The following is a 20,655-nucleotide window of genomic DNA, read 5'->3' as shown; positions in this document are numbered from 1 at the left end:
TTTTACATTTGTGTGTAGGTACATATATGAAGTCTGTAGTCCTCGCAAAATTGACGCATATTTTGTAAAATGGAAGCATCAATTTGAGAACGATATCTGGTTTCAAGTCATTTATTCAACGATGATCATTTTCTGAATATTCAGTACAAACACAACCGGTTTGGAATCAAAGAACGCTCTGTATTGAATTATTGTTCATTCCTGACAGTTTTTGTTGTTCTATTTCTATGGTTTATTTTAAGGAGGGTAGAGAGAAGAAGGAGTATCTCTAATAGTAGAAGTTGAAAAAGTGGCCACCGGTACACGATAAAAAACAATTGAAAAACCTTGTGGTATGAATGGAATAATTGAATATGAAATGAAGTATGTCAAGTTAAAAAAGTGAATATAATTTTTTACCCAAGCAGTTCAATATTGAAAATTTCAACGATTTGCGTTGTACAAAATAATCTACTAAATCTAACATAAACCAAATTTACCCTGATGCTAGTGTGGCGCCACCCTTATTTAAGGCATTTCGACAGACATTTTTCATGTACACATATTATTCTTCATCTCTCTACCCTCCATAGTTTATTTATAACGTTAAGGAAAGTGACTCTAAGTGATATAAGAGTATCAAGAGTACGTTAGTGCAATGGCAATCATGGAAATTGTGAAACGCTATTATGGTGTGATTCGATCTACCATCTCCCTGATACGGTATCAAGAGAACGTTAATAATGAAGATCCATTCTTGAGTATACAGGTACTAGAAATTGATTCACTACATCCAAGAAGTAGATTGGCCAACACGAAGCTCTGATTTATTAGTTATGGATCAATTTGAGTGAGCAGATTAGAACTTTACAGCATGCATCTAGAGGTCTAGATCATACTAACCAAATTGTGAGATTGATTGTATAAAGATGCAATCAAACACTTGATTTCAATCATCTCAAAAAAGATTCGTACCGATACGATGGCTATATATAATAATGAGACTGGTTACGAAAAAGGGTTTTATTATTATATTATTCTAAATTCGAATACTCCCCTTCAATATACTTCCCTCCCCTCGCCACACACCTTTCCATACGTTTTTTCCATTGATCGAAGCAGTCTTCTTTGATGAGGGCCTTTAGGGCTTTGTCGTTTTTTTGCTTTACCGCTTCCATCGACTTAAATCGGGTCCCTTTCAAAGCAGATCTTTTTCTAGCCTTTCAAGGAAATCTGAGCAGACCCGTTGACGCAAGAGCTTTTGGTCAGGGGTCAGATATTTGGCACTAATTTCGCACAGACTTTTCTCATGTTTAATTCCTCGTGTAAAATTTTTTTAACCGTTTGAATCAGTTGAAACATTCACAGGGCGATCTGGGCGCTGGTCATTTTCAGTGCTCTCTCGGCCCTTACTAAAGCGCTTACACCACTCAAAACACGTGCACGAGATAGAGAATTGTCCCCATAGGCCTCTTGCAACAATTTATAACAATCAGTTGGAGTTTTTTTCAATTTAACGAAAAATTTGAGATTGATACGTTGCTCCTGCTTTTCGCCGCAAAAAACATTTTCATTTCAAACCGCTACTGTGCAAATACCATAATAGTGACAGAAACGTGTTTTTGGACGTGTATAGACAAGATATCTAGATACACAACGCACTACTCGTTTTTTACCCCGTCCGTATAGGGCGCCCTCTAGGCGCGAAGGTCTCGTTATTTAATACCCAGACTTCGTACTCTAAGCAAGGGGAAATAATATGTCTAGTAAATGTTTAATTTATTAATACAGTTGTAAGCTATCATGTTAGGCCATCAAGAAGATTTAATGATTATACAAAATATGCGTTAGTTTTGCTGCGTACTGTATTTAATAGGAATAAAATACAAACCATGTTTTGATTAACTACTATATGTTGGAAAAAAATCCCAGAAATTACAAAAAGTTCAACATTTCCCGAAGTTCAGTTTTAAAAGAAACTTTTTTATGACTATCACACATAAATTTTAAATCTATTAAAATCTATTAACAAAGAGGTATATTTAAAACATGTCTGCCTCTATTTGTGAGAAATCATGTGCATGTACGATGTCTAAGAAGACAGGAATGTAACATTAAAAAAGTTATACAGATGCTATAAAGTTAATCCCGGTAAGATGAAGAAGAGGGCAGGCTATTTTGGTTGTGCCTTTAAATAATTACTCTGACATAGGGGGATTACGCTACCAACTTTCCCAAAATTCAAATTAATTGGAAAATGAGAGCGAAAGTCTAGAAGTTCTTGTTATATTTTATGCGCGTAACTTTGATGTGGGTGCACTAATTGCTTTACCGAAAGATATATTTTTTCGTTATTCTTAAATAATTATAAAATTATTTCCACTATTTTAATGAAAATTATTTGTTACAGCTAGCAGATCTTTATCAGATACGATAAAGACAGAAACGGGCGTAGGCGTGGAATCTTCTGAAGCTGATGATGGCAAAAACGATAAAAAGAATAAAAGACAAAGGCGACAAAGGACGCATTTTACCAGTCAACAATTGCAAGAACTGGAAGCAACTTTCGCAAGAAATAGATACCCCGATATGAGTACTAGAGAAGAGATAGCCATGTGGACAAATCTTACTGAAGCTCGCGTTAGGGTAAGTCCGAAAATAATTTACTTGAGATTCTAATCAAATATTTTTATAAATATCCACTATAATACTTTTGTTGAGAAGACATAAGGGGTAGTATTGTAGAAGGAAGAAAACTAACGGTTGTTAATTGATAATACTGATTATAGAGAAGTATTACCGAGAATAAGCGAAATATAAAACGAGAAATAAAATTCGTTTGATTTACTTTTCATTATTTGATTTGCAGAATTTTTTAACCTAACCAGGATTATTTATAAAGTATATTGGAATGTGATGAAATTAATTCTTTTGAAGTATATTAAATGTAAAAAAATTACTAGATGTCTATTTATATTCTCCAAGAAGTTAACAATAACACTTGCTTATTTTATATACTCTGTATCTTACAAATTAATAACTATTGACTAATTAAAGGCGTGTCACGTAACCCTGTATATAAAAGTATAACAATGTTCTATTCGTAATTTCAGAGTCCTTAAAATGAAAATAAAACATAACAAATAAGAAATATTCTCAAAGCCTGTGTTTGTTCAGGTAGGCACTCGACTTATAGACGAAGCGGCGGTATCAAAGAATGCGAGAGCACAGATGAACATGTGTAAACATGTGTTAACTAGATAACTGGTGGTTGTTACCCTCTTGTGTTGATTTTCTTGTCATCCGATAAGGAAACACGCACTTACATTATACTCCGATCAAAAAATTACTGTTTTGTTTGTTATTTGGTGTTTATTGAAGTATGCCGAGGAAGCGATCAATCAATGGTTTTTCGACTGAATGCTTTTCAAATGTAACTCGAAAGCCGCTCGACATAATGTTAAAGGTTCAACTTGTCTGAGAATAGTGATAGAGCAAGAAATGTGATATACAGTATAACTCATTTTTAATGGAATCACATTTACCATATCTAAAGTTGTCTGGAGACATAATTAGCCAATCTATCTTCGCAATACTACAGCTTCTCCATCGGTTTGGCTAATCAATAGACTAAAATTAAACGTTCATTAATTGCTAACATATGAATGGCATCCCATAAATCTTCAATTGTATATTCTAATAAATTCTGCATGGTGAAATTTTCTTCAAAAGAGAAAGGGCCTAATGAATGAGTTTTGGTTGTAATAAATTGGGTCAGATAGCAGGTACACGACTTTTTGGTGTGGTAAATTCGGCAAGACAAATTTGGAATGCGATATTTGAGCATGTAAACTCTGACAGATTTCAGGGTTGAAATCATAAAAACCTAACCTAACCTAAGCTAACGATGATTAAAATTTTCCAAGAATTTTATTCTCATATTCCCGCTATACTTAGAGTATTCCCAGTCGTTTTTCTAATGTAGAGAAATCTAATTTAGACATATGAGGATGATGAGTGTACCAGAATAAATACTCAAATACATTTCATTTGAAGTAAAAAATGCCAAGAGTGAATCAATTAAAGACAAAGTTTTTATTGCAATAAAACGAAGTGCACACCTATTGAAAGTCACATTTTATAAACAATTCTGTGATATTAAAATACATATGGGTTAAAATACTTGAACCAAATGAACCACTTTTAAATAAATTATTGTATTAAAATGTAAATGTGTACCGATTGAGTGGAAACCATTGTTCCTTCTCCATTTACGGATACTTACCTATTTCCTTAACTCTTAGGTACCAGTGACAGTTTTTGGCGGAATTTACCAATAAATTTGAAAGGTCCTTTGTAAAGCCGTAGTTAGTAATTAATTTGGGTAAATTATCCTCCGGTTTGTTTAGTACTCACAGTTCACCAGACGTTGATTTTTTGGAAAAATTCACTACAACAGTTTATTATTCATCGGAGGGTCATGAATAGCGACTACTGCATGTATAGTATACGTGGTTTTATTGATAGAAATCAAATTTTTTAAAAAACTTCTATTGTTCAAATATTCCTTTGGAGCCCATCTGCAATATTCAAAACGATTTTCCTCGTCAGCTTCTTGCTGTGCGTAAAAATGCGGGTTGATCAACAATTTTTAGAAGTTATTTATACCACATCAGTTCCATTGCAAACCTCTTCTTTATTTATCGTACGCTAGCTATTGTAGCAACCACGGACACATTAAAAAATATACATAATACAGGTACATTTACAACTTTTCCACCTCCTACGACACACCATACGTATACCGCTCGTTTTCAAAGATCTGCTCACAAAAAAACACGTTTTTCTACGCGGAGTAAAAAACTCGCTGCGCATGACAGACTTACGAAGTGATCGAACGATGACAAAAAAACAATAGATCACTTGACAACAATGGCGTGGCTATCCACCTACGAAGTCAAGTCAATCAAAGTGGTACCCAGTCAGCTGGCTACCACCAGCAGCCCAAAATCCACAACAGCAGCTCGTCGATAATCAACCACGTCCTGCAGAGGACGATGCATCAGCACAACTACATCAGGTACAACAGTAAGAACTTTGGTGATCATAGCAAAGAGCTCGATTCGTACAACGTTATCAGGCCAGGTTTTCGAGAGCACAAATACTAATTCACACGTTTACATATATACACACGCACACAATTTCGTGTCATCATAACTGGAAGGGGGGTTATGTGGAAACCACGCCGTATGGAACTCTCCCGTCGCATTTAAAAGTGCTTAATACGAGTACAAGTTCATTTACGACCTTTTTCATCCTTCGACCGTTTCGTCGCACAACTTCCTGAATAGAAAAATAATCCTTCAACCCCTAACTGATCGACTTCTGACCAAGGGAATTCCAAATTGCCTTCTTTTGGGAATGCCAAGTCACCCTTCTTTTATAATTTTCTTAGTGTCCTAACAGCATGCAATTAACTTAATTTCTCAGATATACCTGGTAGTACGTTTCAGGAATAACCAATATACCTACCTCCTTACACCAAAAGAGACGTTTTAAATCCAAGTGTTCAGGACTTACTCTTTCACAGGACAACGAAGCAGGTCTCGAACATTCATCTACGCTGCTTCTAGAGGTTAGACACACGTGGGGGATATCGGCTAATTTTAGTTTTATGTTTTGTATATATGTTTTTCTTTTGTAAATGTTTATAGTATTTAAGTACTAGATCGAAATTTGATTATTGTGTTACCCCTCAGCCATCCTCGGCCCTAAGATTCGCGCCCATATTAACACTAGGACGATCTGTCTTGAATATCTCACATCCTTCTGAAAGGCGTATTCTAATTTATTCTCAGTCGTGATACATAATCAAACAACTGTATATAAATAATGTTACTGAAGTATTCATGAATTCAAAATGTCACTAAAATGTGTGACCACTGCCAAATTTTAAAAAAAAATTTTCCAATCGGTGAAAACAATTTTTACATATGTTTCTAAATGAGTCACATCTATTGATGTATAGTAAAATGGCTAATAATACATACATAAGTTCGAAAATATCAATAATAGTTTATAAATTCATAACATTTTGAGTATTAGAAAATAGGCGATGTTTACCTCTTTCCATTATTATAGTGGAAAATCTAAATGTTTATCGGTAAATATTCAGTTTAATAGCAAACAAAGTCAGTTATCCCCAAGAGAGATAAATTTCCTTTTTGTTGTCACCTCCGTTATGAAATAATTAAACGTGATCTGTAGCGACCAATCAGCGGACAGCTGGCGCGTCATAATAACTCATTTAGCATAAACACCATGCAGAAACGGCGCGTCACTATATCATACCACATTAATGAGATATGCATCCGAGCGAACCGTGATATAGTAGCCTTAATTCCTTTGGGACAACTAACCAGGTACACAGAGAGAGAGAGAGAGAGAGAGAGGAAGAGCGAGAGAGAAAGGCCGAATGCTGTAGAGTAATCCCTGCATGATTAACACCATAAATCTGCCGTGGATTAACGCGATCGCCATCGCGGACTGCCATGTATACTTATATGAACTATAGGTATTTAGCGTGCGTGGGTATGTGGTTACGAGAAAGGGTTATACGAACCTTCAGAATTTAAATATTTACGTCATAATATAATACATTCTTTTTGCTCCATTCACATAGTTGGATAATTTCTTCTTCCACTTATCAAATAAAAAACTGCACTTTGAGTACGAATGTATTTCCATGGGAAATTTACTCAGATCCGTTCTGAACATAGTTGGCCCTCAATCTTGCATATGCTATGTAGCCTGCACCATCTTTTTCAGGCGTAAACAATATTTAGTGTGAAATTTTCGGGCATGAATATTTCTGATATATAGGGCCAAATTCCACATGAAGAAAAAGCATTTACGCCTTTTTTTATTCAAGGAATGCTAGAAAATGCTGTGTCACCTGGGATTAGAGACATGTAACTTCTCCATAAACAGAAAAAGAAAGGATATGAAAAATTGTCTATTAAAGAACTGTATTTGATGAAAGCTTTATATTAGTAAACTAAGAATATCGACACGAAAAAAATCCAGTTGAATAGAACTAGCTGGAGCATCATTAAGCAGTTCTCTCTTTGTTTTTTGCGCGAAAATATTAAGAAATAGGGTTATTCGTGTTTTCCACTACCACTAATGGCGCACACTGAGTTTATACGCTAAACCCTTTCAGCTGATAGGATTAATCCAGAATATCACCAACGGTTCCAAAAATTCCAATTTAATCTTTTTGCCAGTAAGAGCACTTTTGACATATTGCTTAGTATGATGATAATCGTAGCGGAATTTGTTGCTTCTTAATTATTTTATGAAGCTATCCAAAACGACTCACTTGAACACTTGCACGTCTTGATTCCTGAAACACCCGAAGACACTTGCAGAATGGAAACAAACAATTGTTTTCCCTTATTTCATAAAGTCTTTGGAATCTGAGGCTAACGCTGTTTTTTGTCATTTCGAATTATAATTATTTGCAGTAACTAGCTAAGACTCTTTTCATATCTGGATTAAAAACTGGTACGAATCAGTCGAAGGAGGTGGATATTGAATCAGCTCTCAATCATTCCTGAAGATACACGTTGACATGGATCTTTTATTTTAGTGACTCGTCTCTCCTTTCTTCATAGATTCTCAAAAGTTTCTGGCTTTCAATTAGGTTTTCGAATGAAATTTTTTGTAACTTCACAATTAAAATAAAACCATTTAACAGAAAGGACGCAGACGAATACTCTGTCTACATATTTTTTGTGATGCGAATATGATTTAGCAGGCTCCTTCCAAGTTTGATAACAGCTAACAGCCGATGCCGGTACCTACTGAACTATCCTAATTTTTTTATTTTTAAATACAATGTTATCATTTAATTTTTTCCAGTTACCATACAACGAATAGTATTAAATATCCTCATAATGTTCTTAATGACCAAGAACTTCTGCGAACACGCATGGCCTTTTAGATCGTGACAGAAATCAAGAACAAACTCTTATCTTCGTTTTATATTTTTACTCTTGGTTAATTTATATATGATTTATTGATAGTATGTATTTCTTTTTTTTATTTTTAGTCAATTATATTCTATACTATAAGAGTACATATACATGTTACCGAGTTCTAAGATTATTCCTCAAAAAGTCATAAATCTAGTGACCACTGGATAAAGTTCAGTCTGGCGCAGAAAATGAGGGCCATTTACTGCATTTAGAAGCTTTTCTAGATCTCTGCGGGGCTTTACTCTGAATCCTTCTATACATCATTCAGGTGTTGATTCCTTTTGTATGTAAAATAGTAGAAGTGCGAATGGCATCGCAATGCAAATAAAATCTTTTGTATACTTGTTTTAGAAGTAAGTTTCATTGTATAACACACGAAGAAATTTTTAGTAGGAAGCGTATTTTATAATGAAAATTTCAATATGATGAACAAATCAAATAATTATAATCGTATGATTACATCTTTTTGTAAGTTTTATAGTTGAAATATGTGAATAGATTCTCATGAATAAATTTGAAAGCAAAACTTTTAATCCGCCATAATCAAATTATAAATAAATTTCGAAGTGAAATAATCTGTTATACTATCCGCTGAAACCGCTAAATCTGAGTTGTTGGACCTCTAATTCTAAACCACATATTTGGATGCAGCTCTGAATGTAGTAAATCAAAAGATAAACATAAAATCCCTCTAACTATATACCATCGTTTACACCAACTTGTTTACAGTGTGACCCATAAATGCGTACATTATCGATGTCCGTTTATTATGGAAACTATTCACGATTTAACGATTATGTAATTTATATTTTCCTAATCTATGACAGTAAATTTCAAAAATAGCACTGTCCAAATTGAAGTTTTCAGTTTAAAACTACGGCTTTCTTTTATCCATTTACATGTGTCTTGTCATATTTTTTTTATGTGTGGATTTTTTTTAATGTAGACTATGCCCAAAATTATCAAAGTGAGAACCGAAAACATATGCTTAAGTTAAAACTAAAATACATTTTAAGTAGGTATACGTAGATATCCAAATTTTATAAACGCCAAATAAATCAAATATTTATATAAAGAAAAAATTTTTATTTGATAGAGTGAGTTTTTAAATGTCGGCAACACATACCATGCCCTCAGTGCCTTGGAAATATGTCTACTGTATATTCAAATTATTTGTACTTGAAATAAATAAAAAGATAAACAATCTCGAATTCCTAACGTCATAAAAACAAACATACCATCGAACTGATTTGTAAAAGCCAGCTGGAAAACATATTATCCACTATATAAAATGAAAAAAGAGTCGCATCCGTAGGTCGTGGTTGTACCGACGTCGAGCGTCGGGGAGGCAAGCAACGGCGCTTCCAGCAGATCCTGGAAATCCTAGTAGATCCTTAGGGCCTCCGTTAACGGCCAAGGCGCTCTTCACCGGAATTTATTTTTAATGAAGTGCGGTTGCTTTCTAACTCTCGCCGACGCTAGGTGAATTATACAACGACGCTTAGCGTCCACGCGAATACTACCAAAAGTTCACGTAAATCAATACGTATATTGAATATACGACTTATTGGTTTAAATTTATTACTTTATAATAGTGTATTTGACAAATTTTGAAAAAGCTGTCTCGATTTGATTGCTTTATTCCTCTTTGTTTTGTGTCAACTACATGCACAAATTAAAGCATTCGACGCCATTTTATTACTGAACTTAATTCATCAGTTGCATCGTGATTTTTTTAATAATGGAATGTATCGAAAATTTCAGAAATTGTTCCGAAACTCAGTGCCTAAAGCCAGTTAAATTTTCAGAAAATGACATTCTCAAGTTGGGATCGTACTAAATCGTTAGAATTGTCTGAACACTTCTACAGAAGAATTTAAATGATAATATTAAAACACTTAACATTTGTGTCACCTTTGTGGGTATAAAGGAAATGACTGTGAAAATATCTTCAACACCATCAATCAATCTTATTCCATTTAAAACTTAATTAAACCTAAATATTCAAACACACACGTGCCTAACTGGATTTAAGTTCATTTTGCTACTCCCTTTATATAACACCACCGCCAAATCACCAAGTAAACTGATTTAGGGGTATATCCTATTACAGGAACGGACTAGCGCATTTGCAAATCATCACTCAGTTGAATATGTGAGGACTTTTTATGACGAACTCTAATGATTCATTTGTTTCGATAAGTATATGATTAGAGAAGTTGTATATAGTTTGAGGGTGCAGCTTAGTTAAATGTAGAGTTAACAGAATAATTAAAACACAAATTAATTATTACATATTAATATGAAGCACTCGTTTTATTATAAATTGACAAAAAGTTTGAAATATTTTCCACCAGTTCAATTCAAAAACTAATGAATTATCCTGATTTTCATACTAATATTTCAATTTCTCTTCATATTCAGTAGATATCTGAAATAAACATTTGTATAAATGGGATTTGTTGCAACTGTTTTCTACTGGTGTACGTACTTTTTTCTATTCATCAAATTGAATTATATTTTTTCTTACAACTCTATCGCAGTGTATTCGTAAATATTTCTTTATCTACCCTTTATTATTTATTGTGTTGTCAGATATTTTGCTTTTCTGTATATAAGATGAATTTTGCTATTTCAATTAGATCAACACGATCCTTAACGGATGCTGAATATTTTTCATGTAATGTTTCCTATAACTACTATTCGAAACCTTGAAATAATACATTAAGATGACTGCAATTGCAACAAAAACAGTTTTTCGATAGACTGTTAATATTAAATTACAGACTGGAGAAATTGGCAATGCGAGAATCAGGACTTGCTAAATACCAAATCCTGTGACAGTTGATAATAAGGGCTTGGACGCACATTACTAACAGATAACAGTGGACGGATGACTTCAAGTCCACAATATAAAAAAATGGAGCCACCTGATACACGTATGCCTCCAAGATGATTGGCTCGGCCAGATCAGGCTTCTACGGAATATATAAATTGGCTGGAATAATAGACGTCAAACGTCCTTTTCATTGAAGAAAACTTAAATGAACCTATGTGATAAATTATATTAGTGAATAATATTTTACCAAAGTTGGTTACGTTATTTCCAAATCCTAATAAGTATTTTCAATTGCTATTCGATGCAAAAATATCATTGCTCCATACTTCAAACGATAACAATGTTCCAAACAACAATATTTCAGTACAATGAGATGAACTCCACTTCACTATGCACGTGATATGAGGCAATACATAAATGTGTTTGGACGGCCCTTGTGATCACCCGACCTGTATCCTTCAGATCCTATGGGATCAACCAAACACAATTCATAAAACAAAACTTGTCAATATTAAGAATATGAAAGATAGGATACCTCAAAAATAAGAAAAATTGAATATTTGATTTGGTACCATCAAAATATCGGCAATTTTACGAATAAAAGTTTACAAAAATAGTCCAAGCTTTTCCAGAAATAATTGAGGTTTTCCATATTAAAAACTGTTCATGAAACATGATTTTATTTCTATTTAAACGCTGTTGTTGGATCCAATTCTTTAGCTTCAATTCGAAAAAATCGGGTAAACCTTAATTGGTTACGCTGTATACATTATCATTTTTAACATAAAAAATCAATTTTCATCTTTGTTTTGTAATTGCTTCCGTCCTGTAGCCAAAAACCAATCGACATGGTGATGTAATAATTTCAGTGGGCGAAAGTGTGTGTGTGTTAAATTTCCGAACGGCAAGGGTCGCATAATGAAACTTTTGACTGATTAACAAGTTATATGTGTATGCACACACGCGTCCCGACGGGGATTCTCGCTTATTGCGGCCTCCCGCGACGCCAAACGTCCGTCCAATCCATAGTCGACAATGATAATGGCGCACATTTCATTCTCGCGAATCCATTAGCGATATCTTGCGATAAACTTTTCACTGCCCAAATGTTTATACAAGCATTATGTAATTTCCTAAAATATTATTAATATAAAATGAGATTTATATCTTTAAGTAATACTTCGTCCACTTCTATCATCCAACAACATAGAAACCGTTGCTTTAAAATTTATGACACACAAGAATCAAAATGTCTTAAGACACTGCTGAAAACTCAGTTCGTCTTAAAAAATATTATTTTATTACTGATCAAATAAATGCAAACCAATAATAAACAATATCTTATCGTAATCAAGTCTCAAATAGTCCACCTTTTAATATTCCAGCCACAAACGATAATTATGTACAGGTCACGAGACCAGACGTATTGGTACCAATAAAATAAAATTTCCACCTTTAAACTTTCAGCTTCGGTCCTACCCAACTTTGTTTTTCAAATGCAAAGGTATGTCTTATGTAGGAGAATCGAAAAGCTTTGTGACAAATTGAATCCCCCATACCATTTTTTTATGGAGCTATTGAGAAATAGGGGTAAATTAACGTAGTAGATCCTCCACATTACATTTAGCAGGCTCCCAAGCAATGGCAAAACCTGTTTCTGAATGATTTTGTATTAAAAACAAGCCAGGCTGGGCTCCCTATTCTATTGATTACCTATGTTACTTAAAACACAACTTCATTGGAATTTATCTTTTCAGAACATCTGAAACATAAAATGAGTATAAGCAATCATAAGCAATTGTTGAGCAATGTATGTTAGAAATGTTATTTCTTTGTTGATTTGATAAATGTTTTGGTTCGATTCTAAAAAATTCTGTGTACAATGAATTGGGATCTCTAGTCAATTAATTTGTATATGAAAAGTATTCTTAAACCTGTTAGAAAAACATTGACTGGAAGTGTTGATATTGTTCCGATAGAATATAAAAGAGAATTCTGTACTTAATTTAATGTACTGTTGGTAAGATCTTGTATAAGTTCAAAGAACAGTGAAGGACTTTCCCAGAAGTGTCCACCCCATAGAATTAATATTAAAGATAGAGAGGTACGGGAGCTTCTTCAAGTAAGACCGAACTGCTAATCTCTGAACTCTATCTCTTTTTTCTCTAATGTGCTTTGATCACCATGACGTCACAGAAACGGCAGAAAACAAGAATAACAAGTTTTGATTTTAATAGCGAGTAGAGAGAGTAAGAGAGTGGTAAATCTATGGCCAGCCACATGTTTTAGATGAAAATAGAAAATACTACATCGCCTTACCTCTGTAAAGAGATTTGTTTGTTTCAACAGTTGGCCCAAAAACCACGCTGCGTCTACATAAACGATTGGAAGATTTTTGAAAACAGAAAAAATCATCCGTATAAAATATATATCTTATTCAGAAGGTTTTGGAAGATGACAATGACATACGTATACAATTTCGTGACCTACTCTTTATTTTAATAGAGTAATTAACAGGCACTATTATCATTTTTAGAATCGGAAATGTCTACATTGGATTTGTGAAGGTTTTATGTTTTATTTACCAGTAAATGTATGTTTGAGAAAAGCCGTACAGCTGAACGATACTCACACTTTTTAAGATTGGAATCAGTACCTGCTATAACTGTTATGTTTCCCAACGTATCAGATGCAGATCTTTCTAGAAAAATACTTTCATTTCAATAGGACGGCGCTCCTCCACATTTTTATTGATTTGTTGATATTTATAACTAACTCTTTCAATGCCATTTCCTCTTGATTTGATTTTTCATCACAATTTCACAAAATAGGTTTGATATTGCCCTCGGAAAATATTTCCTCATTTGTTCAAACAAATTTGTTTCAAAATGTTCTGATGAGATCTGCAAGCATAGGGTTCTTTTGAAATTTGTGGAATAACTTTGACACATTCGGTATTTTTTTTCCAATACTGTATATGTATAATGATTATAATGTGCTACCGTTATCCACCAAACTACCACCAACCAAAATTGTTTTCTTTTACTCGAATAAATTTTCGATTTTCCGTCGGATTTTCCACGATAGAATAAAAGGGAGAAATGCACCGCATCCCTCATTCCAACCCCTTCGCCCCCATCGGCTGTAACTTTACTTCGCACAAACGTCGCGGCCAATAGAGCGGCTCGTTGATCTTCATTCCAGTCGCCGCAATTAGATGGGTCGTTGGCCATGTTGGGTGGGGGGTCGGGAGCGGCGTCGCCACCTCGCGAGAGCAATTTATGTTGCCCTGCCGCCCCAAATAGAACGACAACGTAATGGAAGATGATGTCGGGGAATGGATGATGTTTCTACCATGGAAAAAATGTAACTGATAGATAATAGCTTATGACTGGGTCTGCAAGGTTTTTATGTCATATTCTAAATCATTACTTGAAAATTGGTAGAACTACAGAGGTGTCTCATAAGTAATGTATTTTTTCATGTATAAATAATCCTACTCCTCAATATGTCGTAACTCTAATACGAAAAGTACAATGGTTTTGTGCTAATCAGTTTCTCTCTGTTTATTGATGACCCAGTACGTTTTTATAATAAATAGTATGGATTGCAATGAAATTCGTCTATTGTTAAGACATTATTGGAAACAAAAATTTCAAGCAGCCGTGGCAGCAAGGAACATATGTAATAATGAAGGGGAAGATACAGTTTATGAGCGAACGGCATAGCGTTGGTTGGTTCAATCATTTAAATAGTGGAGATTTGACCCTTGATGATCGTACGCGCTTAGATCGTCCACCTGTCTGGGATATTGGAGTTACAAGAGAAATAGTAGAAAACCAGCCTAGTTCCAGCAGCCGCCGATTATGGAACTTCTTTGAGCTTGTAAATATACCGTATATCATTAAGTATGTAAGATCTATAAAAGTTGTCCAATTTTGCCGCATGAATTATACGGCAAGCGAAAGATCGAGTAGATGTGCGTAAACAGCTCCTTGCCCTGCGAAAGATTGATGACAAAGGGCAATTACCAGAACCAGTCGCAAAGAGGAGTTGGTTCAAGCAGAAAGTCTTGTCGTATGTCTGGCGGAGTTTTGAGGGTTGAGTGTACTTCAAAATAATTCCAGATGGTCGAGCTATCAATGCCGAGATATATAGTGGACATTGATCTGAGTATATGAAGTTTTTCGGTGAAATATCCACGTTTCTCTTACAATAAGACAATGGTAAACAAGATACTGCAAAAGTTAAACGGTCAGATTACTAGTTTTTATCATGGTGGAATTGTTGCGTCGGAAAAACTTTTAATCTAGAGGAAATGTTGAAAATAGAGTGCGACAACTTTTTTGCATCTGTGTCAAAAGAATGGTCTTACTAAGGTCTTAAAGAGCTTGCTGAACGTTGGTTTGAAACCATAGAATACAATGGGCTATACTTCGAATAATAAGACTTTCTTTTTATATGATTATTTAATAAACATAGTGAACATCAGAAATCGACATTATTTATGAGAAAAATGTTATATTATATTAAATATTGGGATTCATAATAAGATTGCTGTGACTGTTAAATATTAAGCACTAATATGCTATCTTATTTATGATATTTCACTGTTGGATGTGATGATTTTTTCTATGAGATATTTACAGCTAATTTCTCAAACATCATACAGGATATGTAAAGCTACTGGTTAATATCTGATTTATTGCCAGTAACAAATTTTGTTAATTCTATAGATAATAAAAAGCAACAAATATTCGGTAAGTGGGTATTAAGCAGCGTTAATTTTAGATATATCACACCCCTAATCCTCTTCCGTAATGACACATCCATTATTATCAACACTAATTCTTGAATAAATTTCAATAAAAAAACTTTTCATAACTGTCATTTTTGGTTTATGCATGTAATTTAGTGATTTGCAGCTATGACAAAAATTAGTGTACTCACGCCAACACGATGAAAGTTCTTTAGACATAATAGTTTTCGCTATTTATCCAAATATACAATTTTTCTGATATTTCCAATAACAAAACAACCACCAGGATATGATTAACTAATATTAAAAGCCATACCTAATTGAGATCATTCGAAAATCAATGACAAATTATTCTTATTTTACTTATTTCTGCCGTCCTCTGAATTGTAATAATTTTAAACGTATGTGACCATAAATAAAGAAAACAAGTTAACTCGCAGCACTTTGAAAACCGTCTTCCACGTCAAATATCTCCCAATGGAGCAATGGGTTTCAATAGCTGATGAAGTTCCTATCCTCATCCATCGTTTTGTTGATGAGGGCTCTCCATTTCCTTCTGTTTTTAGCTATTTCTGTACCTTATTTTCATGTTGTTGCAGTTTTTTCTCAAAATTTCTTCTCCATGTTAGTACAAGCCTGTTTGTTATATTTAATAATTTGATGCTTGTTGGTTAGGTTACGTATGTTTGTTGCTGGTTTCCGTAGTGTATGACCTATCCCTGTTCTCTGTTGATTTCTTGGTCAATTGAATCGACATTTGCTTGTTTATTTAATTCAGAAAAAAACTCTACCCTTTTAGTTATATTTTGTGCTGTGGGTTTAGTTAACTTTTAGTTTTTTGGTTATTTTATATATTGTTTTCATATCGTGAGCGTTCGCTGCTTATTCTGCTTTTCGCTTGTCTTGTCTGGCACTTCTTTCCACTTATTTTTCATGTTATATTTCTCTAGTAAGTCTTTTCTTTTGGACATTTAGACATACCACCCAATTTTAGTAATTGATTTTGTCAAATATTTTCTTTCTGTTTTTTCGACCTTCGTTGAAAACCTGACTCAACTTCCCAAGAATCAGAATACTGCTAAAATTATTATATAAAACATTCAATATCAATAAAACTTGAACAATGATCATCAAACTTTTCATTTAAATATTTTGTATTTTTCTTATATTCGTTATATGTTCTGGAATCAAATTTTGCCTCAATTCGTGGGTTCTGAGGATTCTTCCATTTCATTCCATCTCATCTCCCCAAATCATTTTAATTCTTATGGTTATTTACAATTTGATCTGTCCATTTTAGGCATTATCTTTGATTTCCCTCATAGTTTTCCTTGTTAATTTGTCTTTGTGTTTCGGTATTGCTTCAAAACTTTGTTTATCCTGCATTTCTTCCTTGAACCGTAAGAAAACTGAAGCATTCATACATGTGTTTATTACCCTTAAAAACTGTGCATAAATTCTCTGAATTATCTACCAAAAACAGGAACCTTCTCCTTAATCTAGATCCCTCTAAGACTAAGTAATGAGTTTAGCAAGGGAAAAGGGCACAATCAGAATTAGATGAGGCGTGTGAATGTATGGCGTGGTTAACGCGATTACCCTGCTACGAATTGTAAAGGAGGGTCGTCTATACTTACGCGTGCCGATGCGCGTATCAAACTGTAATTTGTGCAAATTTTTACGCGCTTTATTGCCTGCTCCTTTTGCTACTGTAGACGGATTGAGTTGTTACCCAGCGACAGCTGACAACGTTCCCATGAAAATTAATTTTAGAAAAATATAACCAAAAATTTTTTGTTCAGAGGAAAAAGGATAACAGAAAAAATGAAAATATGACTACCAGTAATCACAGGCTTACCACTAAAATAAAAGAAAGCAACAAATTGGTTTGATCGAATATTTTGCATTAGTAAAAACCCAGTCAGTTAGTTATCCATATGTTATTAAAAGAATTTTGAAATAATTTATTTCTCCTCCAGTATCCTCGTGTTTGAGTTTAAGCTTTGTTCAGTAGCGATTTTGTTTTTATTATAACTATTTGTAGTACGAGTTATTCTTATTGATATACCACCTAAAGGTCATTTGGAGGCTATTTAAAAAAGTAAATCGAGATGATCTATTAAGGAAATCTTTTGAATTGACGCCCCATTCAAATGAGTTGACATTGAATGATACTGATAATAGAGTTGAATTTAAAAACAAAAATTGAAATGTTCACTTTCAGTGACTTGTTCTAATTATCTATGCGTTTATCTATCTATTTCTAGTCTTTATAAGAGATAAAAAATCAAGGATATCATTTACATACATTTTTTGTAGAATGAATGGGCTCTTCTTCTTACAGTTAGCTATGAAATTTACCCAATAGTTGCATGTAAAAACTACTATCTGATTTTTCTATGCTCTTCGTTTGATGCTGTGTTATCCATCGACTTCGATAGGAGATATTTGTAGTTCCTTGATTTCGGTAAAGTTAGAAAGTGTTTTAAAAATCCAAGTATTGATCAATATAATATTCTTCTGGTTTTGTCCACTGCAGTTATCTATCTATACAGTTAGCGTATTGAATGCATATATGTAGATACTGGGGTGTCATATACAGTGCGCCCAAAGGATCTATTGTGCCCCTATTTCTTGCTGCGATACTGTTGAACCCACTGTTCTCAGCTGATCTGTTAATCCCACACCTTTAGGAAAGTCCAGAATGTGAGATGGCTGTAACTGCAGGAATTTTCGTCTTCTATTTCATACGCTACCAGGTGTAGTGCTCCTTAGTATTTCACACTTCGAGAGAATGTGGATAGAGGCTTCGTCTCGGTGTAACAAAACCTGCACGCCGCATTATCTGCCGCCGTAGTGCCCCGATAGAGCTCCTGTTAGTATTCGTATATTGTTTTTACTTAGATTGATACATTCAGCAGATCTTCTCTGGTTAAAGTTTCCCATAAGAGTCTTTGCGTCTCAGTCCCTGTAGGTTGTCCCAATAGTTAGTTTTGCTCCTATCTAACTTCTTTTTCAATGCTTTTTCTATTGTTCTGTAGCTGAAACCACAGAAGAGCCCAGGTCCACGAAGGGCTTGTCTGCCCCCGCTTTAGCGATCTTTTAATTTTTTAGGCAATCCCAAAGGAGTTTAGATTTCATGATATTGGAGCTTAAAGCTCTAATGGCTGCTTGGCTATCTAACAAGATGATGATCTCCTGTTTGCGATAGTTCCTCTCTAGATTGAACTAGACACATATTTCAATTGCTTATATTTCTGTTTGTAAATGATTGGTGTGTCACACGGGTTTTCAGAGTGTTTATTTCTGGGCTCGTACAATCTTATTCCAGTTCTGGTGCTTTTGATCCATCCGTATTGCATTTAATGGCATTTCTGTTCATTTCTTGTATGGTCTTCTGATCCCACTTGCTTTTACAGTTTATTATTGAGGTGATATTTTTCTCAAAACTAACTAAACTTTTTCGATACAACGTCCTGAGGCATATCCCAGGGTAGGTAATTATTTGGGAACGTGTTTTCTTTGATGATTTCGCCTCTGAACATTATAAGTAATGTTTTTACTGCCACGCTTTCCAGTACTAGAGTGGAGAAGTTGGAGTCTTAGAATCACTTCTAGTGAAGTATGATTTAATGGACCCTGCTGCATATATGCAAGCCAGTCTTTGTACCTTCGAGAGATTGTTGTTAGCTTATTAGTTTCACTTCCCATTAACTCAACTGTCCAAAGACAAGATGTCATTGCATTCCCTCCTCTTCCTTCTGTCACATCGTCCTGTAGCATTCACAATGCTTTATTTTTAGAACTGTCGTGAATGGTATAATTTGAAGTCCAGAACTTCCGAAAATAAAACCTCTGGATTTGTCAGGTTGGGTAGTAAGTTAAGTTTTTGACACTCAACACATTAAAAGGAGTTAAGTTCTCATAACCATTGTTATATTCTACAAATTTTTCGTTGTATAAGTTTGATAGAGATTAAGAAACTAACAAAATCAGTAAAAAACACAATTTGTTGAAAGTTGGACACGGCATTGAACAGATTTCCATCAAATGAATTGAAAATCTCCGTTCACATAGACTTGAAAGACTATATAATGAGTAAGTCATAAATTTGTCCACTGAATAAGTTTGATACATTCCTCACTAAAAAATTCTATCTGACGTGACAGGAATTTAGAGCTATTTATAGAGAGAAAAAAAATGTGTAATTAATTCCTAAAATATGTTCTAAACTAGAGAAGTAATACATTACGATTTCCGGCAATTCTTTGACATCTAGTATGAACAAATATCTAAAACAAGCAATTGAAATATTGATAAGGTGTGTTTTGATACTAATTATATCAGTTTGGTAAAACCTTCGATTTATTGAGGCAATGAATAGTAAGTTCCCTAGTTGAAATATACCGAAAAGCAATTATTTTTGTCTAGGAAAGAATTGCGATTAAGGGTGGCCGTCGTGTTACGTTCGGCCGTCGTTTATTTGCCATTTTGGTGATGTTAGCTGTGATTGAACGGTCAAGCGTGCTATGCAATGAGCTGTGTGTAACGGAATATAAATTGGTATATTTGTCATGCTATTTGTGGTCATGAGTATGCTTTGATCAATATCTACGTGGCGCAGTCGATTTTTATACATAATTAATACTAGTCAATAAAATTTAAACCTTTTTTTGTTACACGAAAACTTATACCCAATTTCAAATATACTATGGCCACCAAACAATAATATATCAATGGAAAAAAATTGACACATCAGGTTTCTTTGTGAGATCAAGACACATTTTTATAAAAAATACAAGTACTTAGAAAAAATATTTCTTAATTTACAATAAAAAGCTATTATTTTCGTGAATGTTTGAAAGATACATTACATCCCAAAGCTTTGTATGAAATTATAAGCTCATTAATCAAGTCTTTGTAATTTTCCGCTTCATGGTTTCCTAGAAAATTTTGGACAACATTCACAAATCATATCCAGGCGACTTTTCTAGTTCATTCAGCTTCACTGCATTCTTCACTAAAGGATCATTCTCAAC

The 20,655-nt window shown here is 34.0% G+C and overlaps 1 protein-coding gene across 1 annotated transcript in view; it reads left to right on the top strand.

Moving 5' to 3' along the window:
* The window catches only part of LOC130897448 (pituitary homeobox homolog Ptx1), a 69,924-nt gene that overhangs the window by 39,395 nt on the left and 9,874 nt on the right, over positions 1-20,655 (top strand). Inside the window, exon 4 of the mRNA XM_057806304.1 lies at positions 2,390-2,625. Coding sequence (XP_057662287.1) covers positions 2,390-2,625 — 236 coding nt within the window. The remainder of the gene's footprint in view (positions 1-2,389; positions 2,626-20,655) is intronic.

Source organism: Diorhabda carinulata, chromosome 1 (genome assembly GCF_026250575.1).
Source record: "Diorhabda carinulata isolate Delta chromosome 1, icDioCari1.1, whole genome shotgun sequence".
In the NCBI taxonomy this organism is placed as follows: domain Eukaryota; kingdom Metazoa; phylum Arthropoda; class Insecta; order Coleoptera; family Chrysomelidae; genus Diorhabda; species Diorhabda carinulata.
Note: the sequence above shows the minus strand (reverse complement) of the source record. Positions and strands in the feature narration are given on the sequence as shown.